We start from the raw sequence: 16,922 nt of genomic DNA, 5'->3' as shown, positions 1-16,922 counted from the left end.
AAAGCATTCATAATTCTACCACCCAGAAAAAAAAAACGGGGTATCTATTCATCCATACTTTTCCCTCTGCTTTTTAAATTTAAAAAATACGACATTTTTTGTTTTAAAATTTTCTGCTTAAATTATCTTTCTCTCTCCCTCTCCATCCTATTCCCCTCTAGTTTATCATTACCAGTTGAAGATTCAGTTCATCAACCAAATTGAGAAACCAGTAGAACCAACTTTTGCCGTGTCACTCCTCGGAACAAAAGAGGAAATGCAGAAAATCCCGATCACTCTGTGAGTATGAGGTACAGCCCTGTCCGTGGTGATGAGAGGCTTAATTTTCTCACAGGGTCTGCATGGACCCTGCTTTTCAAGGGTCAGGCCAGACACAACGTACTTTTCTCAGCCCATTATGACTGCCCCAAACACCCCGTCAGATGGGACATCCACCCACACTCAGCACCTTGTCATCCCTCCTCAGCCTCACCCAGTCCCAACGATTACTTTATGTTGCTGCTACCTGTGTTTGTGATGGGCCCAGTGCGACAGGGGCTGGAATGGAGAGGGAAGCCAGAGGTGGCCAGTCCATGTCTGCAGTACAGGAAGAAGATCCAAGCAGGGAGGAGCGGTGATGCCTGGAGCAGGTGTCCCCAGGAAGGCCCTGAGCGCCTTTCCAGTGAGTTCTGAAAACCATAACCCAGAAATAACACTAGTATCGTTCAACGTGGCACACATTTTCCATTCGGTCAGCCTGCACTGCCAGCCCTCCCCATCTGTCCTCTGCGCTGCTGCACACCTGCTCACAACATGGGCAGTGGCCTCAACGTCTCCTGCAGAGGCTCCGCACCTTCACTGGCCAGAAAAGGCCTGCTGGCTGCTTTTTCTCAGCATCTTTACCCTCAGCATGGGCTCTCCTTGGGAAGTGACACTAGCTTTCACCCACCCTAGGGACAGTCCTCAGCTTCCCGAGAATTGTGCCCAGCTTTGAACCTCTGATCGTCACACTGATTCAGTCACTCAGCAAGGACATGTTGGTGCTCAGCACTAGAGGTAGAGAGGACACTATCCTTAGGATGCTCCCAGCCTAGGGGTGTGGGTGGATTCCTAAACGATACTTTACGGCATACTACAGGAGGAGCTAAAGTAGTGGAAAGGGCATCTGGCAGTTCTGTCAATGTTGGGACATTTTAATGTCTTGTAGGTTAGTGAGTAAAGCTGATAATGATACCTAAGGATCTGCATTTAAATCTTGCTCCAAACTGGTGCGTCCTTTATATGTGGTTTTCTATTACTGCTATACTTGTTGTTTTAACAAAAGTTTCTATTTATGTGGGGAGGAAAAAAGCATCGATCTGGAGAGACGACTGTGGTGTGGCTATAATGTGTTGATCAAACCTACAGAGAGTGGTATTGCCCAGAGACCATCGCCAAAGCCTCTGCCCTCTTTAGAGCGGTTTTCCCTACTTGTTAATCTGGAAACTAGGAAGCCTGAGCTAAACAAAGCTAACTAGACTCATTACCGTAGAACTCTTAGGGCGTTTTTAATATGCTAACACAGAAAATAAGATTGAAAAAAAGGAGAAAAAGAAAAAAAAAAAGGGGTCTTCTCTGGTGGCGCAGTGGTTGAGAGTCCGCCTGCTGATGCAGGGGACGCGGGTTCGTGCCCCGGTCCGGGAAGACCCCACATGCCGCGGAGCGGCTGGGCCCGTGAGCCATGGCCGCTGAGCCTGCGCGTCCGGAGCCTGTGCTCCGCAATGGGAGAGGCCACAACAGTGAGAGGCCGGCGTACTGAAAAAAAAAAAGAAAAAAGAAAATAAGATTGTTTTCCCAATGTTATTGGTCTGGAAAACCCTTTTTATCCCGGCACACCTATTGCTATCTCTATTAATAGTCTGTCCAATACCAGTTTGGGAAATGCAGCAGAAAAGACCATCCCAAATCATTCAGGCAAACCGAACATATCCTGAATGTGCCTAAGCATCACTTTGCTGTTAAAAATCAACTGACTGTGTCTGGTTTCCTTTGTATCTTCAAGGAACAAAGAAATTACTAGTAATAAAACCTATTCCTTTCTTATCACATTGGATTTGGATATTGGTGAGCTGATCATGATCAAGTTCAAGTGGGAAAACAGTATGGTGTGGTCCAATGTCTGGAACACGGTCCAAATCATCATCCCGTGGGGAAGAGAGTCCCTTCACTCGGGCCTTGTTCTGAAGAGCATCAGAGTCAAAGCGGGAGAAACACAGCAAAGGTGAGTGCTGTTTCAACCTCCTCCTAACATCTGTTAAGCATCTACCTATGTCAGCACTTTTACAGTGTACTGTTTGCATTTATCTTATGAAGTGGGCATTACTATCTCCTAACGACGGCATCTAGATGCTCAGAAAGATGAAATGACCATCCTGAGTTCAAAAAGCCATAGGTGGAAGGACCAGGATTTGCACCTGATTTTTCTAGTCTAGCCTCTTCCCCCTGCCTACGGTTAATAGCCACCTGCCTCCAGCGTTTGAGAACAACTCACTAGCCCAGTGCTTTTCAGATTTCACCAGGTGATGTCAATGCTGCTGGTCCAAGGACCACACTTTGAATGGCAAGGACCTAGATGTGACATTTCTTCTTTGTTGTTTTTACCCAGAGAAATGCTTGGAACAAATCACAATCTCAAAATCTCACACTGTGGTGGCACCTTTCAAATCTAAGAATGCCAAGGGATCACTAGGGCACTTATTGAATATGCACGATTCCACCTGAATACCCACCTGAAGAGCTTCTGATTGGCTGTGGTCTGTGAAGGACCACACATTTGGAGCCCTAAGAAATTCTGATGTGGACCAGTGGATTACCCTCAGGAGATGCAGCTCTGTGTGACTGAACATCTCCCTCCGCCCAAAGTCTCTAGGGACGCGAGGGGTTGGGTTGGGGGCAGGGAGTGAAGGAAAGAAAGGATGTCCAGCTGTTCCTTCAGTCCTCTCAGCAGAGCAAAAGGATGCCCAATGTATTTTACTATGGAAACCGTGCTTTTCTGTGGTTCTGCAGTTCCCCATGAAAGGAGAATCCTGTCCTTCCCCAGACCTTTTCCTATCTCCTCCCCACTGTATTTAGGAAACTTGTCTCTCCTCTCCTACTGCCGTTTGTTGGCCAGCCTGTTGCTCTCTTTGGCTTGCCGCCACCAGAGTTGGAGAACAGCATGCCTCTCACCTCTGAACTACTCTTCCCTCACCCCTCGGGTCTCACTGCTAGGAGTGGCCTGTGGCAGATTTATGCCCCCTGAGTCCCTTATACAACCACACTCTGAGGTTTTTTTTTTTTTTTTTTTTTTTTTCTTTTTTTGTGGTACACGGGCCTCTCACCGTTGTGGCCTCTCCCATTGCGGAGCACAGGCTCCGGACGCGCAGGCTCAGCGGCCATGGCTCACGGGCCCAGCCGCTCCGCGGCATGTGGGATCTTCCCGGACCGGGGCACGAACCCGTGTCCCCTGCATCAGCAGGCGGATTCTCAACCACTGCGCCACCAGGGAAGCCCACACTCTGAGTTTTTATCTCCCTGGAATACAAAATCCTGGCAATTACTAAGAGCATACTCTGCAGTCTGCCAACAGGTTTCTCCACATGATCAATTTGAGAAAATTAAACTGCTTCTCTCCTCTTATACGCTTAGCTATTCTTGCATGACTTTTTGGCCCTTTAGAAGAGCTCAACTGAGCACCACCCGTACCCAGATTCTCTCAACTGGAGAGTAATTCCTCAGTTTTAGTGGTTGCTTGCCATGGCAATTCTAGGTGACTTGACCTGAAAGGTAGTATAAAACTCAGCACTACCTTCTCCCCTGGTGCTTACCACATGGCTCTGAAGAAGGAAAGAGGAGAGGGACAGGAGTGGTGCTTACAGAGCTCCTGCTGCACCATGGGCTTGAATGAGGTGCTCTAGAGCATTCATCTCATGGAAGCGTCCCAGTGACCTTCTGAAATGGGTAGTATTGCTGTGCAGATTAGGAAGCTGAGGCTCACAGGAGTTACACAGCTTGGGGACATTGCTCATAACTGTCTGAGCCCAGATTATGACTTGGTTTGTCTGACCCATTGCCCGTTTGTTGCCCGAGCACAGCTTCCAACAGCTCCTCCCCCACCCCCATTAGTCTTGGTCCCATTAATCTGACTTTCTCTGGTCTAATCTAGCAGAGTTGCAGAGCTGGAAGCTAATATATACATACATCACACCTTTCCTCACGGCTGCAGGAGGAACATCATGAAAAAGGGGGAGGGAGTCTGGGACCTATAGTTTTTTAAGTTTTTAACTCAGTGAGTCCTATGGGTCTTTGCAGTACAGAACACCATCGGGGGTGGCGGGGGGTACCAAAAAAATCTGAGTTGTAGCTTTTGGCAGAAAGAAACTCAAGGACCTAACTAGGAAAACAAGATGCATTAATTTTACTAATGATATGCTCCATCCCAGGGCTTCTCAAACTTTAATATGCACACAAATCATCTGGGAATCGTGTTAAAATGTAGGTTCTGCTTTGGTAGGTAGAGATGGAGCCTGGGATTCTACATTTCTAACAAGCTCCCAGGTGCTTCTGATGCTGCTGGTCCATGGATCGCACTTTGAACAGTAAGAGTCTAGTACTGCATGGTCTATAGGAAGTCTAAGAAGAAAGACATCAGTTCAGGTTGGTGCTGTTTGGTCAGTGCTGCAACAGGCTTTGGAGAGGCCAAGAGGCATTCCCGGAGAGACAGGCAGTGAGCAAACCATATGTAGGCAGAATCCAATGACTTCTGCATCAGCTAGTCCCAAAGTCGAATTTTGATTTCACCGCTTCCACCTATGGAGGTTCAGACAATAGCTGCACCTCTCTGTGATTCAGTTCTCTAGTAACAAATGGGAATTATAATATGTACTCATGAGACTAATAGCTACCAATTTTTGAATACCTTCTACCATCTGAAATCCCAGAGCTAGGATGCAGATATTAAACCTCATTCTCAATCTCTTTGCTAACTTTGCTAAGGGAAAAAAAAAAAAGGTTAAATAACTTGCTCTTTGTCTCCACGGAAGGAATTCAATGAGAGGTGATTTTCTTCTCCCAAAGCACAAAGTCAGGGATGAGAGGGACTGTTGTGGGGTGAAGAGCAAGAGTAGAGAATACTGGTCCTATAGCAAGAAGTGAAAAGTGATTGGCTAAACAAAATGAGATGTTTGATTGCCACAATAATCATATAAATGCAAAACAAAAATCAATGAAATTATCAAAGGTCACCCACTAGTTTGGCAGGAATTCAAAGACAGATAACATCCAGAGCTGGTAAAGGTGTGGAGAAATGGGCATTTTCATACATTATTCGTGGGAGTATAAATTACAGAGCTTCTGTAGGGGAATTTCATTCAACAACTAACATTTAGTGAGTACATAGCTTATGCTAGACACTGCTGTGTATACAGCAGTGAACAGAGTGGACAAAGCCCTTGGTCTCATGGAACTTATATTATCAAAATTTGAAATATGCATAATCTCGACCCAGAATTTTATGCTAGTTGCCTATCCCGGAGAAATACTCAAAATATCCACAAAGGATATCTATGTACAAAAATGTCTGTTGCAGTACTATTTGTAAATACAAAACCATTGAGGAAAAATTCCAATCTCCATTAATAGGAAAATGACTAAATGCATTGTGATACATCCATACATTGAAATGTTATGCAGCAGGTGAAAAAGACTGAAATAGATTTTTTTGAAATATAGTTGATTTATAGTGTTTCAGGTGTACAGCAAAGTGATTCAGTATATATATATTCTTTTTCAGATTCTTTTCCATTATAGGTTATTACAAGGTATTGAATATAGTTCTCTGTGCTATACAGTATGTCCTTGCTGTTTATCTACTTTATAGATAGTAGTATGTATCTGTTAACTGCAAACTCCCAATTTATCCCTCACCCCACTTCTCCCCTTGGTAACCATAAGTTTGTTTTCTATGTCTGTGAGTCTCTTTCTGTTTTGTAAATAAGTTTATTCATATCACTTTTTTAAAAAATCACATATAAGTGATACCATATGATATTTGCCTTTCTCTGTCTGACTTACTTCACTTAGTATGATAATCTCTAGGTCCAGCTGAGAATGAAATAGATTTGTATGTACTGATGTGAACAGTTCTCCAAGTACATTATTTGATGACAAGAAAAATTTTCAGAAAAATACAACAAATTTAATGTTTGTATATGAACATCCGTATATGTGTAAATGCATAGAAAGAGGTCCAGAAAGACAGAAAGCAAATCATGAAAGCAGGGAGGGGAGTGACATTAGTGAAAGGTGATAGAAAAGAGGGTCTTTAATATTCAACCTCATATATTTCTTTACTGTTTGAATTTTTAAAGAATGCATTCATAATTACTCACAATAATTTTTAATTTAAAAAGTTTGATTTAGTAAAGACTTGACCTTAGATGCAATTTTTAAAAAAAAGAAGCTATAAACTACAATTCTCTGTGACTACTGCTTTTTTTTTTTTTTTTTTTCTTTTTTTTCAGATAGATGCAATTGAAGTTAGTAACACAAAATAGCATCTCAGGCCAAACCAATGGTCAAAGTTGTCAGCCGTTGGTCTCCAAGAGAGACCCAAAGCACTTAGTGATATCCTCTGTGGCTGGAGGACCAGATAAGAGGAAAGGGTGGGGCTTATAGGGCTGAGCCAGGCACATGCTGATGACAGGGGCCTCATGCCCAGGGACCTTTAAGAAGGGCATTGACAAACTGGAGTGTGTCCAGAAAAGGAAGGCTGGGCACGAAGCCTGCCTGTGAGGAACAGTTGAAGAAAGTGCTAATGTTTGCCTTGGAGACAGGGTAATGTAGTGAAAGAAACCATTGTTACCCTCAAACCTTTGATGAGCTGTATAAAGGAGAACAAAGCAGGGCTGCCCCAAGGACTTTCAGTTCTTACAGAACTGAAATCACACCACACAGAGCTCCGGGAAGCCTTACACTGATTGCTTTCACTGACCTGGGCTTTGTTTTTCTCTGAAGTTATGAAAATATTTGCAGTCATAAGAATCTATTTTTTAAAAAATAGCATGTGTTACTAAATAGCATGTCAAATTGGGTATTTGACAAAGGATGAAACACTTCACTAAGCTCCATTCAAAATTTAGTGCTATGTTTGCTTGATGTTTTCTATGCAGAATGACATTTTGCTCAGAAAACATGAATGATCTACAACTTCACCCAACCCAGGAGAAAACCTTTGTGAGATGTGAATCAAACTCTAAAAAATTGAAGCGAAAGATCAGATGAGCTTTAATGAAGACCCAGTGTGAAGAATAAATGATTTTATTCCCTATCTGGAATTGTTGCCTTGTTTGAAAACCAGTTATATAAAGAAACTTGTATAAAGCTTTAATAGAGTTAAGATTTAAAGGGGAGCACATTTCACTGTTATAAACTCAGCTTTTTAAAACTATGTTATGTAACTATATTCAAATATTAGTGTAACCAAAAATTTCCCAATTTTATGCCTGACTGAATGGTAATATATGCAAATAAGTACAAATGTAAGAGCCATTTTAGATCCGTTGTTCTGATTTAAAATGTCTTTTACAATTAAGTCAAATTTCCCATATTTCCTTGCTAGTTTGTTCTGTTCAGTTTTTTGAAGCATGCTGGCAAGATACTTCTTTATTATATAACTAGCACTTCCATAAAGTGAAATTCCAATTAACCACAGCTGTGTGTCCCAAAGTACACACCCTTTAAGACCATTCGGGTCACCAAAAGAAGAAAAATTCTACTTAAACTAAAAGTTACCATCATACAAATCATACAGTTATTTCACAGAACCAAACCAATTATAGTAGAATTCTCCTAAAACTACTAATGATAACCATGAAAGCTGGGTAGTTGGTCGTTTTAATGATTAAATTACTATTGAAGTACAATTTTCCGCTTTGATTAATGCTTGCCACAAAAGCTAATGGAAAACGTGGAATATCTCAAAGACTTAGATATCAAATCTCAAACGGACCAATAAACAAAATAATGATGTTTTGACCAGCAAACTCCATCACAGAGCATGTGAAGGAAATATTAGACACATCCCTTGGATGTAAATCTCTTGGATCTGTGTTTCAAGTAATTCAGAGAGGAGGAGCACACGATACACGTTCAACAACCTCACCTGACACTGGCATAGCCTCAGCTCTATACAGCTCATAATTCATATGCTCTTCACCAGAGCAGGGCTCCTGGAAACAAAAGTCCTGAAGACATACCTGCCTCTGATGAAATCAATTTAAGAGGATCTTGCATGATTCACTTTTATTTCCCTTGGAAAGACCCGCGAAACTAAAGGATATGGGGGAGGAAGGACAGCTGGGTCAAGGTTGTATTGTGTCCTGCATGCTAATCTTGACTACAAAAGCACCTGACCGCCTTTTTAGGTATTGTGTGTGTGTGTGTGTGTGTGTGTGTGTGTATGTGTGTCTAGAAATTACAGATATGAAAATGAACACTGTTTCCCATCATGTCTCAAATACTAAGATTTACAATAAAGTCATGTTTGTGTTGGATGGGCATGTTTTATCATTGACTATCCAGAGGGAATTTAAAATATCACTTTTTGAACATACTCTTTGCTATATACCCCATAGAATCTATGCACAAGTCGAACAATACTCCTCTCAGCCTTGAAAACATCACAACCAGAAACAGCCCAAATATCCACCCACGCGGTGCATAAATGAACAGTGTATATCCTTACTAACCATTGTTAAATAGCAGTGAAAAAGATGACCCAAAGCTACACACACAACAAGAAAGGGCTGAGTCTAGAGTGAGACAGAGAGGCATCCTGGGAGCAGAATTTAAGGAAGCACTTGTGGGTTTGTGTATTTACACAAAGACACAAAATATATATGTAGTTTGTTACAAGGAGAACTAAACTATATTGTTAAGGATGGATAAATAGGTGGTAAAACACTAAGTAAAAGCAGTAACATCCCTAGCACAACGGTGAGGCTGTGGTAACCTAGGAACGAGGAAGTGCACACCAGAGTTTCAGGTGCCAGCAACACTGTACTTGTCACTCCGAGTGGTGGTTGCACAGGTGTCCATTTTTATAACCAGTCTTTAAACCATACGTATATATTTTATGCAGTCACTTTTAGTGTGAATGTCATATTTTGAAATACAAAAAAAAAAAAAAGGAAAGAAAGGGCAGAGTTTAAAACCAATGTTTTTCTACTCTAGTGTGATGCATTCCAATACTAATTAGTTTCACACAAAATATAGTTAGAAATTATTTCATCTTTAGTAGGAAAACTTAAAGTGACACAGGACATCATAACATTTGGGGCAGAGAAATCAATAAGCAACCAACATGACAAATGGTTAATGGGAACATTTGAGACTCCTCTTGGCATGGATTATTTTCACTTGGGAAGATGTGTTCATCGACATCACATTTTCTGAAGTACATCTTAGGAGGGAAGTCAAATAGGGAAACTGAATAATGCAGCCACATCTGTTCGTTGCACATGCAAAATGCTGACTGGTATGCTGATTATACGCACCTCTCTCCAAAGAATCTGTATTTATGAGCCCACTCAGGAAAGATAACACTAGCATACTGCCTTTCAGGCAAAAGCCTGTTTGTGCTTTTACTTGTAAGAGAGCACCGGGAAAGAAATGGGGCGTCAATTACACTGCAGCTGGGCTCTTTGAGGTGCCTGAAGTCAGAGAGAAGGAAACAAGCAGTCCATTCAACACTAAAATGAATGCACTGTCCTCCAGAGCCAAGCTGCCTGTCTTCGGTGTTCACCTTGGTAATGTTGCCGCAGACATTGTGAAAGCTTTGGTAGCAGTTACACGTCTCTGGGGTGGCAGAGCAGGAAGCCAAACTGCCCAGGGCAATGCCCACTCTCCCACCAGAGCGTGGATGAGAGGGAAGCCGGAAACAGACAAGCAAGAGGAAGACTGAAGAAGGCAATCCCGAGTGTCACCACCTACCTGCTTACCTCATCTCATCTTACAGACTTCTCCTGGAATTCCTATGATCTGTATGTGACGAGCGGCCCCCAGCACACCTCATTCCTGCTATCAGGGCTGCCCCCAAATACATCCGGCTGCCCCAAAATATGCCACAATGGCATACTGTTTTTGAATTAAAGTGAACTTAAGAAAGGGTCAATGCAAGAGGGACACTCTGACCCTCCTTTCCATCTCTCTGAAAGCAGGAAATAAATCTCTCCTGTGAAAGGTGCCCTCCCTGATCTGGAGGTGGAAAGACACCCTTATCACCAGAGATAGGGAATTGGGGCTGAGAAGCCTGTATAAACAAGCATTGTTACTTCTTTAATTTATTAACCTAAGCCCAAAGTCTGTTTAGATTCTTCACTAAATTGAGCACCCAAAACCTAACTTTCTTTGTCCTGTCAATTCCTCACAAAGGTATTGTCTCTCTAAAAAGTATAAAAGCTGCCTGCTTTGGCCACCTCTTAGGTCCCATTTTATGAAACCTCCGTTTGCATGAATTAAATTTGTTTTTCTTTCTCCTGTTCATCAGTCTTGTGTCGACTTTATTATTAATACACCCACAAGAACTCAAGAGGAGTAGAGGGGGAACCTCCCCCTGCCTGAGACTTCCCGTCTCTCCCTTTTCTTACACCTCCTTCCTCTTTCTCTTTCCTCCAGAATGTCCGCTTCCCTGCTTAACTGAATCTTATTTATCCATCCAGACCCAGTTACTTCACCAGTTATTTCCTAGGTCAGCCCAGCTCACAGCAATCTCTCACTCCCCTGAACGCCCAGCTGTAACGTAAACGATGCTCTCACCGGGCCCTCGGTTACAGGTGCGCTGCTGACTTTCCTGCTACCTCTCTGTCTCCTCTCTGCTCCTGGCCCTCTACTCAACCTGTCAAGGTTGGCACTCCTCAGGGTCTAGACCTCCTTCTCTGTTCACTTCTCTCTCTTTACGCCATCTCACCACTCCTGTGGCTTCATTTATGACCCATACAGGCCAACCCCTCTCACCTTAGAGCTGCACTGTGGGGTCCCCCCTGAGCGGCAGGCACTCTCGTATGTGCCATTGCCCCCTCTCAACGCTTCTCCCTTTGCTGTCTTACAAGCTCAAAAGGTTCAGAACTGAGCCCATCATGTCCTCTCTGCCCCCGCCCAAACCTACTTCTCCCCATGCTGCCTGGTCTGTAGCTCAGTGAATGTCATCATTACCCCATTAGTTGCTGATACCAGACACCGGGGGGACCATCCGTAATGTCTCCTCCCCTTTGGCCCTTCACAATTGAACAGTCACCAAATCCTGTGGGTTTTACCCATGCTTCTTAATTGTGTGTACATCTCTTCACCTCCACTGCCATCATCCCAGCCCAAGCCAACACTCTCTCTTACCTGGATGTTTGTGACGACTTTCCACTTCTTCCTGCTGCGCCCAAACCTCTTTCGATCCATTTTTATCACAGCCGCCCAGGTGATCTTTAAAAAAAAATTTGTTTTTTTTCTTAAAGACACATACTGTTTTCATACTTAAAGCCCTTCAAATGACTTCCTAATGGTCTTTGGAAAAAAAGTCCAAAATAATTACCCTGGCTTCCAAGGCCTTCCCTCAGGCTCCCACTTTTCCCTCCAGTCTCATCATCCTCATTCACCACGTCATTGTAACCCAGCCTGCACGTTAGAACTGCCCCAGAAGCTTTCAAAACTACCCAGGTTTCAGCCCGACCCCGAGAGATTTTTATTGACTTCGTCTGGGTAAAGCCTGGGTAACGCGAGACTTAAAATGCTTTCCAGGTGATTCTAACGTGCGCTAAGTTTGAGAACCACGGGTTTAGACAAGTGGGCCCTCTTTCAATTCCCTGAAAGGTGCAAAGCTCTCTGCTGCTTCTCAGCCTTCACCCTCTCCTCTTCTCCCACCTTCTTTCCATGCTTCCAGTCCCAGTTTAGGTGTTACTGCTTCAGGGATAATTTAACAAAGATTATCCACCCCACCACCACCGTCCCAGCTATACATACGCTTCCTTTATTTTTTAAAGGGACTTCTTTTTTTTTTAAAACATTTTATTTATTTATTTGGCTGCATCGGGTCTTAGTTGTGGCATGCGGGCTCTTAGTTACAGCATGTGGAATCTAGTTCCCTGACCAGGGATCGAAACGGGGACCCCTGCATTGGGAGCACAGAGTCTTAACCACTGGACCACCAGGGAAGTCCCTATACATACTCTTAACATCTTTTCATTCTTCTGGAAAAATTGTTTGTGGCCATGCCATGTGGAGCCATAATGGAGCAAAACAAAAAATCAGTGATCCTGTCTTTATATAAAATATTGATATTTTATTCATCACAGATTTTTGCATTAATTTTGATTTTTTAAAATATTGCATTAAAATATTTATATTGATAGCTGAGTTTTCGGAGCCACCTTAAATTGTACACACAAGGCAAGTGCCTCAGCCACTTCACCCTGGTCCTGGCAACTTGTGTGACTGTTTACTTAATGTCTGTCTCCCACGCTGGATGTGAAGCTCTGTGAAGTCGGGGAGCTTCTAGATGTTCACTGCTTTATCCTAAGCACCCAGCCCACTGTGGCAGAGTTGGCGTTCCATAAACATGTGTTGACGTTACAAGTGACAGTCATTTTTTTACAGGTATGTCTTCTCTTGCCAATTAAATCATAAGCTCCAACTACAGTCTCTGTTCAAGATAGCATTCACTACTTCCTCATTCCGTTTGAAAACACAGCCATGTTGCTGTAGCATTTGACTTCCCTCCCCACTCGAGGACAGCCTTATCCCTTCCCACCCTCTAGCCTCCTCTCGTCCTGATTTGGCATCTGTCTCAGTCAGTTCATTAAAAGCCTTTGTGTTCCCTGACTAAAATTTTGCTTTTTTTCAAATTAGGTCTATCACAAAAAGGATTTTCTAGAGAGCTATACTCATGCCAAATAAGTTAGAGTTGGGGGTGACCATATGTGTCATCTAGAGCATTGCTTCTCAAATTGTAGCATGCACGGGGACCGTGTTAAATGCCGTTTTGATTCGGGAGGCCTGCCGTGGGACCTGAGATCTTGCGTTTCTAGCAAGGTTCCAGGTGATGCCGTTGCTGATGCCACCACTGCTGGTCCCCAGGCCAAACTGTGAGGGGCGTGAACGGAGGCCAGTGTTTCCCATGCTCCTCTGTTGACAAGCATCACCTGAGCAAGAATGAAAATACAGCTCCCCAGACCCCTCCCCCGGAGATTCTAATCCAGTGGGTCAAGGACAGATTCTAGAGATTTTTCTGTTTCACAAGTACCCTGAGTAAGTTTTCTCATCAGAAAATTCGGGATGACACTGACCTAGTCCAAAGCCTTCCTCTCAAGGGAACATAACATCACAGCTGTGGCTGAGCACCTCCAGTGAAGGGAGGTCCCTACCTTTGCAGAGAGCAAATTTGCCTGGCCATAACCTCTCAACCTTAGTTTCTTCCCCAGAAGCCCTAGAGACCAAATTCATGCCTCGAGTAGCTGAAGACAGTCTGGATGTGAGGCTATGAGCTCTTGAGGGCAGAAGTAATGTGTTCGTGGGATTTGTTCATGGGATTGTTTTAAATTTCCCATTTGTTAGATGTTTTACAAAAGCATAAATACATGTGAAACAATGCAAAGATGTATAAAGAGAAATCTAGTCATCTCCCTGCATCCTCCTCCTACCCAGCCCCAGCAAGCTCGGGTAGGTAGAGGATGATAACAGCTGTTATGTTATTCCTTCAAACATCCACAAGCTTTTTTACACACCTGGGGCTCTGTTTGTGATTTTCACCAAAGTAGAATCATACTATATAGATTACTCTGAAACTTGCTTTTATTTCTTATTTTTTAGTTGATATAGATCATTAATATTCCCCTAAGTTAGGAGAGATGAACGTGTTTTTCTAATTTCTGTAAAAGCAGAGTTATACCTGTTGGAGGAGTTAGTGCAATCTTTTTCCTACTCTTCTGGCTCGGGCCAGTCCCATGACTCATGTTAATGACTAGGGGTGTCAATGAAATTTTTTGTGGTCATATACCCAAACGTATGTACACATTCTTATATAAAAGGGAGTTGTCACTGTTTTACAAACATGTAATTACCTTATACATTCTTTTCAGCAAATTGATTTTCTTACTCAATGGTACCTCCTGAAATCTTTCTAGGTCAATTGGTATAGCTCTCAATATTTTTTATGACTGCCTAATATTCTAGATTGTGGAGGTGTCTTAAAATATTCAGTTGGTCTCATACTGCTGTGCCTTCACCTTTCTTCTAGCTTTTTGTCCCTCTGAAAAAGGCTGCATTTAACATTCTTATACATACCTCCTATATATACCCATTTGTGGGAAATATTTCTATCAGTGGAATTGCTAGGTCAAATGATACATATTTTTCAGCATAATGCTTGCTTATGCTTGCATTATGTTGCCGTATTGCTTTCCCGAAATACTGCAACAGTTTGCAATTCCACCATAATCTCTGAGCACCTACTCTCTCCTCTCTCCGCCTCTTTCTAGGAGGAAATATTTATTGCTCATTTTAGTTTTTGTCAAGTCTGACGGCAGTAAGTGATGACTTCGTTGTGACTTTAGATTTCCCTACTGAGTTTCAGAATCTTTCCACAGATTTATTGAAATTGCTCTACTGTGAACTAATTGTTCAAATCCCATTTTCCATTGGAATGCTTGTCTTTTTCTTGTCAGTTTGTAAGAACCACATAGTTTATGAAATTTTATTAACCCTTTATCTTTCAGCTTCTTTGCAAATTTTTTTTCCAAATCTGTTCCTCTATTGTTTTTAATTATAGTACTCTTTGTTATACAGTCGTATAAATTTTTCTGAGGTCAGAAAAGTCTAACATTTCTTTTATAACATATGGATTTCCTGACTTGGTTACAGTCTCTTTCATCATTGAATTGCAAATTGTACAAAATGAAGATTTTCTTCTGAGATCTGTATTTGTTTTCCTACCTTAAAGGCTTTAATCAATTGAAATTTATTTTTGTATATGGTATGAGATTGACTGCCAACATAACTTTCTTTTATATGGATAAAAGTGGAGCTAACATTATTTATTTATTTATTCTTATTATTTTTTTGCAGTATGTGGGCCTCTCACTGTTGTGGCCTCTCCCATTGCGGAGCACAGGCTCCGGACGCGCAGGCTCAGCGGCCATGGCTCACGGGCCCAGCCGCTCCGCGGCATGTGGGATCTTCCTGGACCGGGGCACGAACCCGTGTCCCCTGCATCGGCAGGCGGACTCTCAACCACTGCGCCACCAGGGAAGCCCTATTTATTTAATATATTAACATTTCATGCTGAATTCAGATCCCACTTTTATCATAAATTTAAAGTACATACTGGGAACTATTTCTTAATTCCCTATTTTGTTATACTGATCTCCTTGTTTATTTCTATTCCAGCCATACTTAATTGATTTCAGAGTTTTTATTTACTTGCTTACAGGGGCATTATTCATAGTATATTCTTAGGCATCTAGTCTTTCATATGGACTTGAAGGTAATTTTATCCAATTCCCTAAAATCTCTCTTAATATTTTAATTGGGAATCACAATTAGAAATTAGTACAAGGAGAACTTACCATTTTACTATATGAAGTCTCCTCATCCAGGAATATGTTTTCCATTTGTTCACATCTTGTTTCATGTCCTTTAATAAGATTTTACACTTTTAATATTCATTTATTCCTAAGTATTTTAGTTTTTTGTCATGATTGAAAATGGATCATCCATTCCATTTCTATTTAATGGAGCTTGTTACTAGCATATAGAATAGATTGTAGATTTTATTTATTTATTCTATATTTGTCCACTTTATCAAATTATTTTATTGACTCTATTTGTTTTTTTATTTTACTAGAATCTCATGGTATACAATCACTTCATCACCAAAAAGACAATATATACTGATTATTTTATTTTTTTCACTTTAGTGGGTTTTCTAGAAGCTCTAAGACAATGTTAACTAAGAATGCTGATAGTAGATACTGCTGTTTCATTCTTGATATTAATTAAAAGTTTTGAAGTTTTGCCTGTAATACATACATATATATATTTATATATATATAGTTTTGGCAAGTAAACCTTATTGTATTTAAGTGGTTTTCTACTATTTTTATTGGAAATGGCTGCTGAAATTTTAAAAATGTCTTAATAATATATGAATTTTCTTCTTTAGTTTATCCATAAAATTAATTATGCTGATAGATTTCCTGATACTGACTCACACTTGCATTCTTGGAATAAACCCTCCTTGGTTATAATGTATTTTTTTCATGACATTACTGGATTTTACTTGCTAAAATTTAATTAGAATTTTGCCTTTAGTTTCATAACTGAAGCTGATGTACACTTTTTTTGGTGCTATCATTTTCATCCTTTGATATTCTATAGCTTTACTCTGTGGCCTTGAATAGTTTAGATAATATAGTGATGATCTTTATAATTTTTCTAATTAGAGAAAAATTCAGCTGTGAAACCATCTGGTCATTGTGCTTTTACATATAGTATTCTTAGGTTTTCAGCTTTTACTTGTTTATTGCATATAACATTTATTTAAATTATTTTTGTGAAATACCTTCAAGCAAGAGAGGTACAAAGTTACTCATGATAATGAGTAAATGAAGGCGTAACGTTAAAGCACAGGAAAAATCCCAAACTAAACTGAAGTTTTAATAATTCTACCTGAGGTAGCTAAGCAAGCACACACATTTTTCATGGGAAATAAGATTAAGCCACAGGAACGCTATGTAGTGCTCTGTCCAACATTAAAAGTAGATACAGTCCACCAAAGGCGGGTGAGGTGGGTGGAACCAATAGCCTAGAAAGTGAAAAAGTTTAGTTAACTGTCAGGAGAAACTGTGTTGGAGAATGGTAATATTTCTCCCAATTTCTGGAGA

General features: G+C 41.4%; 1 protein-coding gene across 1 annotated transcript in view; it reads left to right on the top strand.

Annotated features, from left to right (window-relative positions):
- Nucleotides 1-7,753, top strand: part of LIPC (lipase C, hepatic type) — a 158,575-nt gene extending 150,822 nt beyond the window's left edge. Inside the window, exons 7-9 of the mRNA XM_059056339.2 lie at nucleotides 162-279; nucleotides 2,021-2,239; nucleotides 7,167-7,753. Of these exons, the coding sequence (XP_058912322.1) occupies nucleotides 162-279; nucleotides 2,021-2,239; nucleotides 7,167-7,278 (449 nt within the window). The 3' untranslated portion in view covers nucleotides 7,279-7,753. The remainder of the gene's footprint in view (nucleotides 1-161; nucleotides 280-2,020; nucleotides 2,240-7,166) is intronic.
- The last annotated feature ends 9,169 nt before the right edge of the window (nucleotides 7,754-16,922 follow it).

Source organism: Kogia breviceps, chromosome 3 (genome assembly GCF_026419965.1).
Source record: "Kogia breviceps isolate mKogBre1 chromosome 3, mKogBre1 haplotype 1, whole genome shotgun sequence".
Taxonomy (NCBI): domain Eukaryota; kingdom Metazoa; phylum Chordata; class Mammalia; order Artiodactyla; family Physeteridae; genus Kogia; species Kogia breviceps.
Note: the sequence above shows the minus strand (reverse complement) of the source record. Positions and strands in the feature narration are given on the sequence as shown.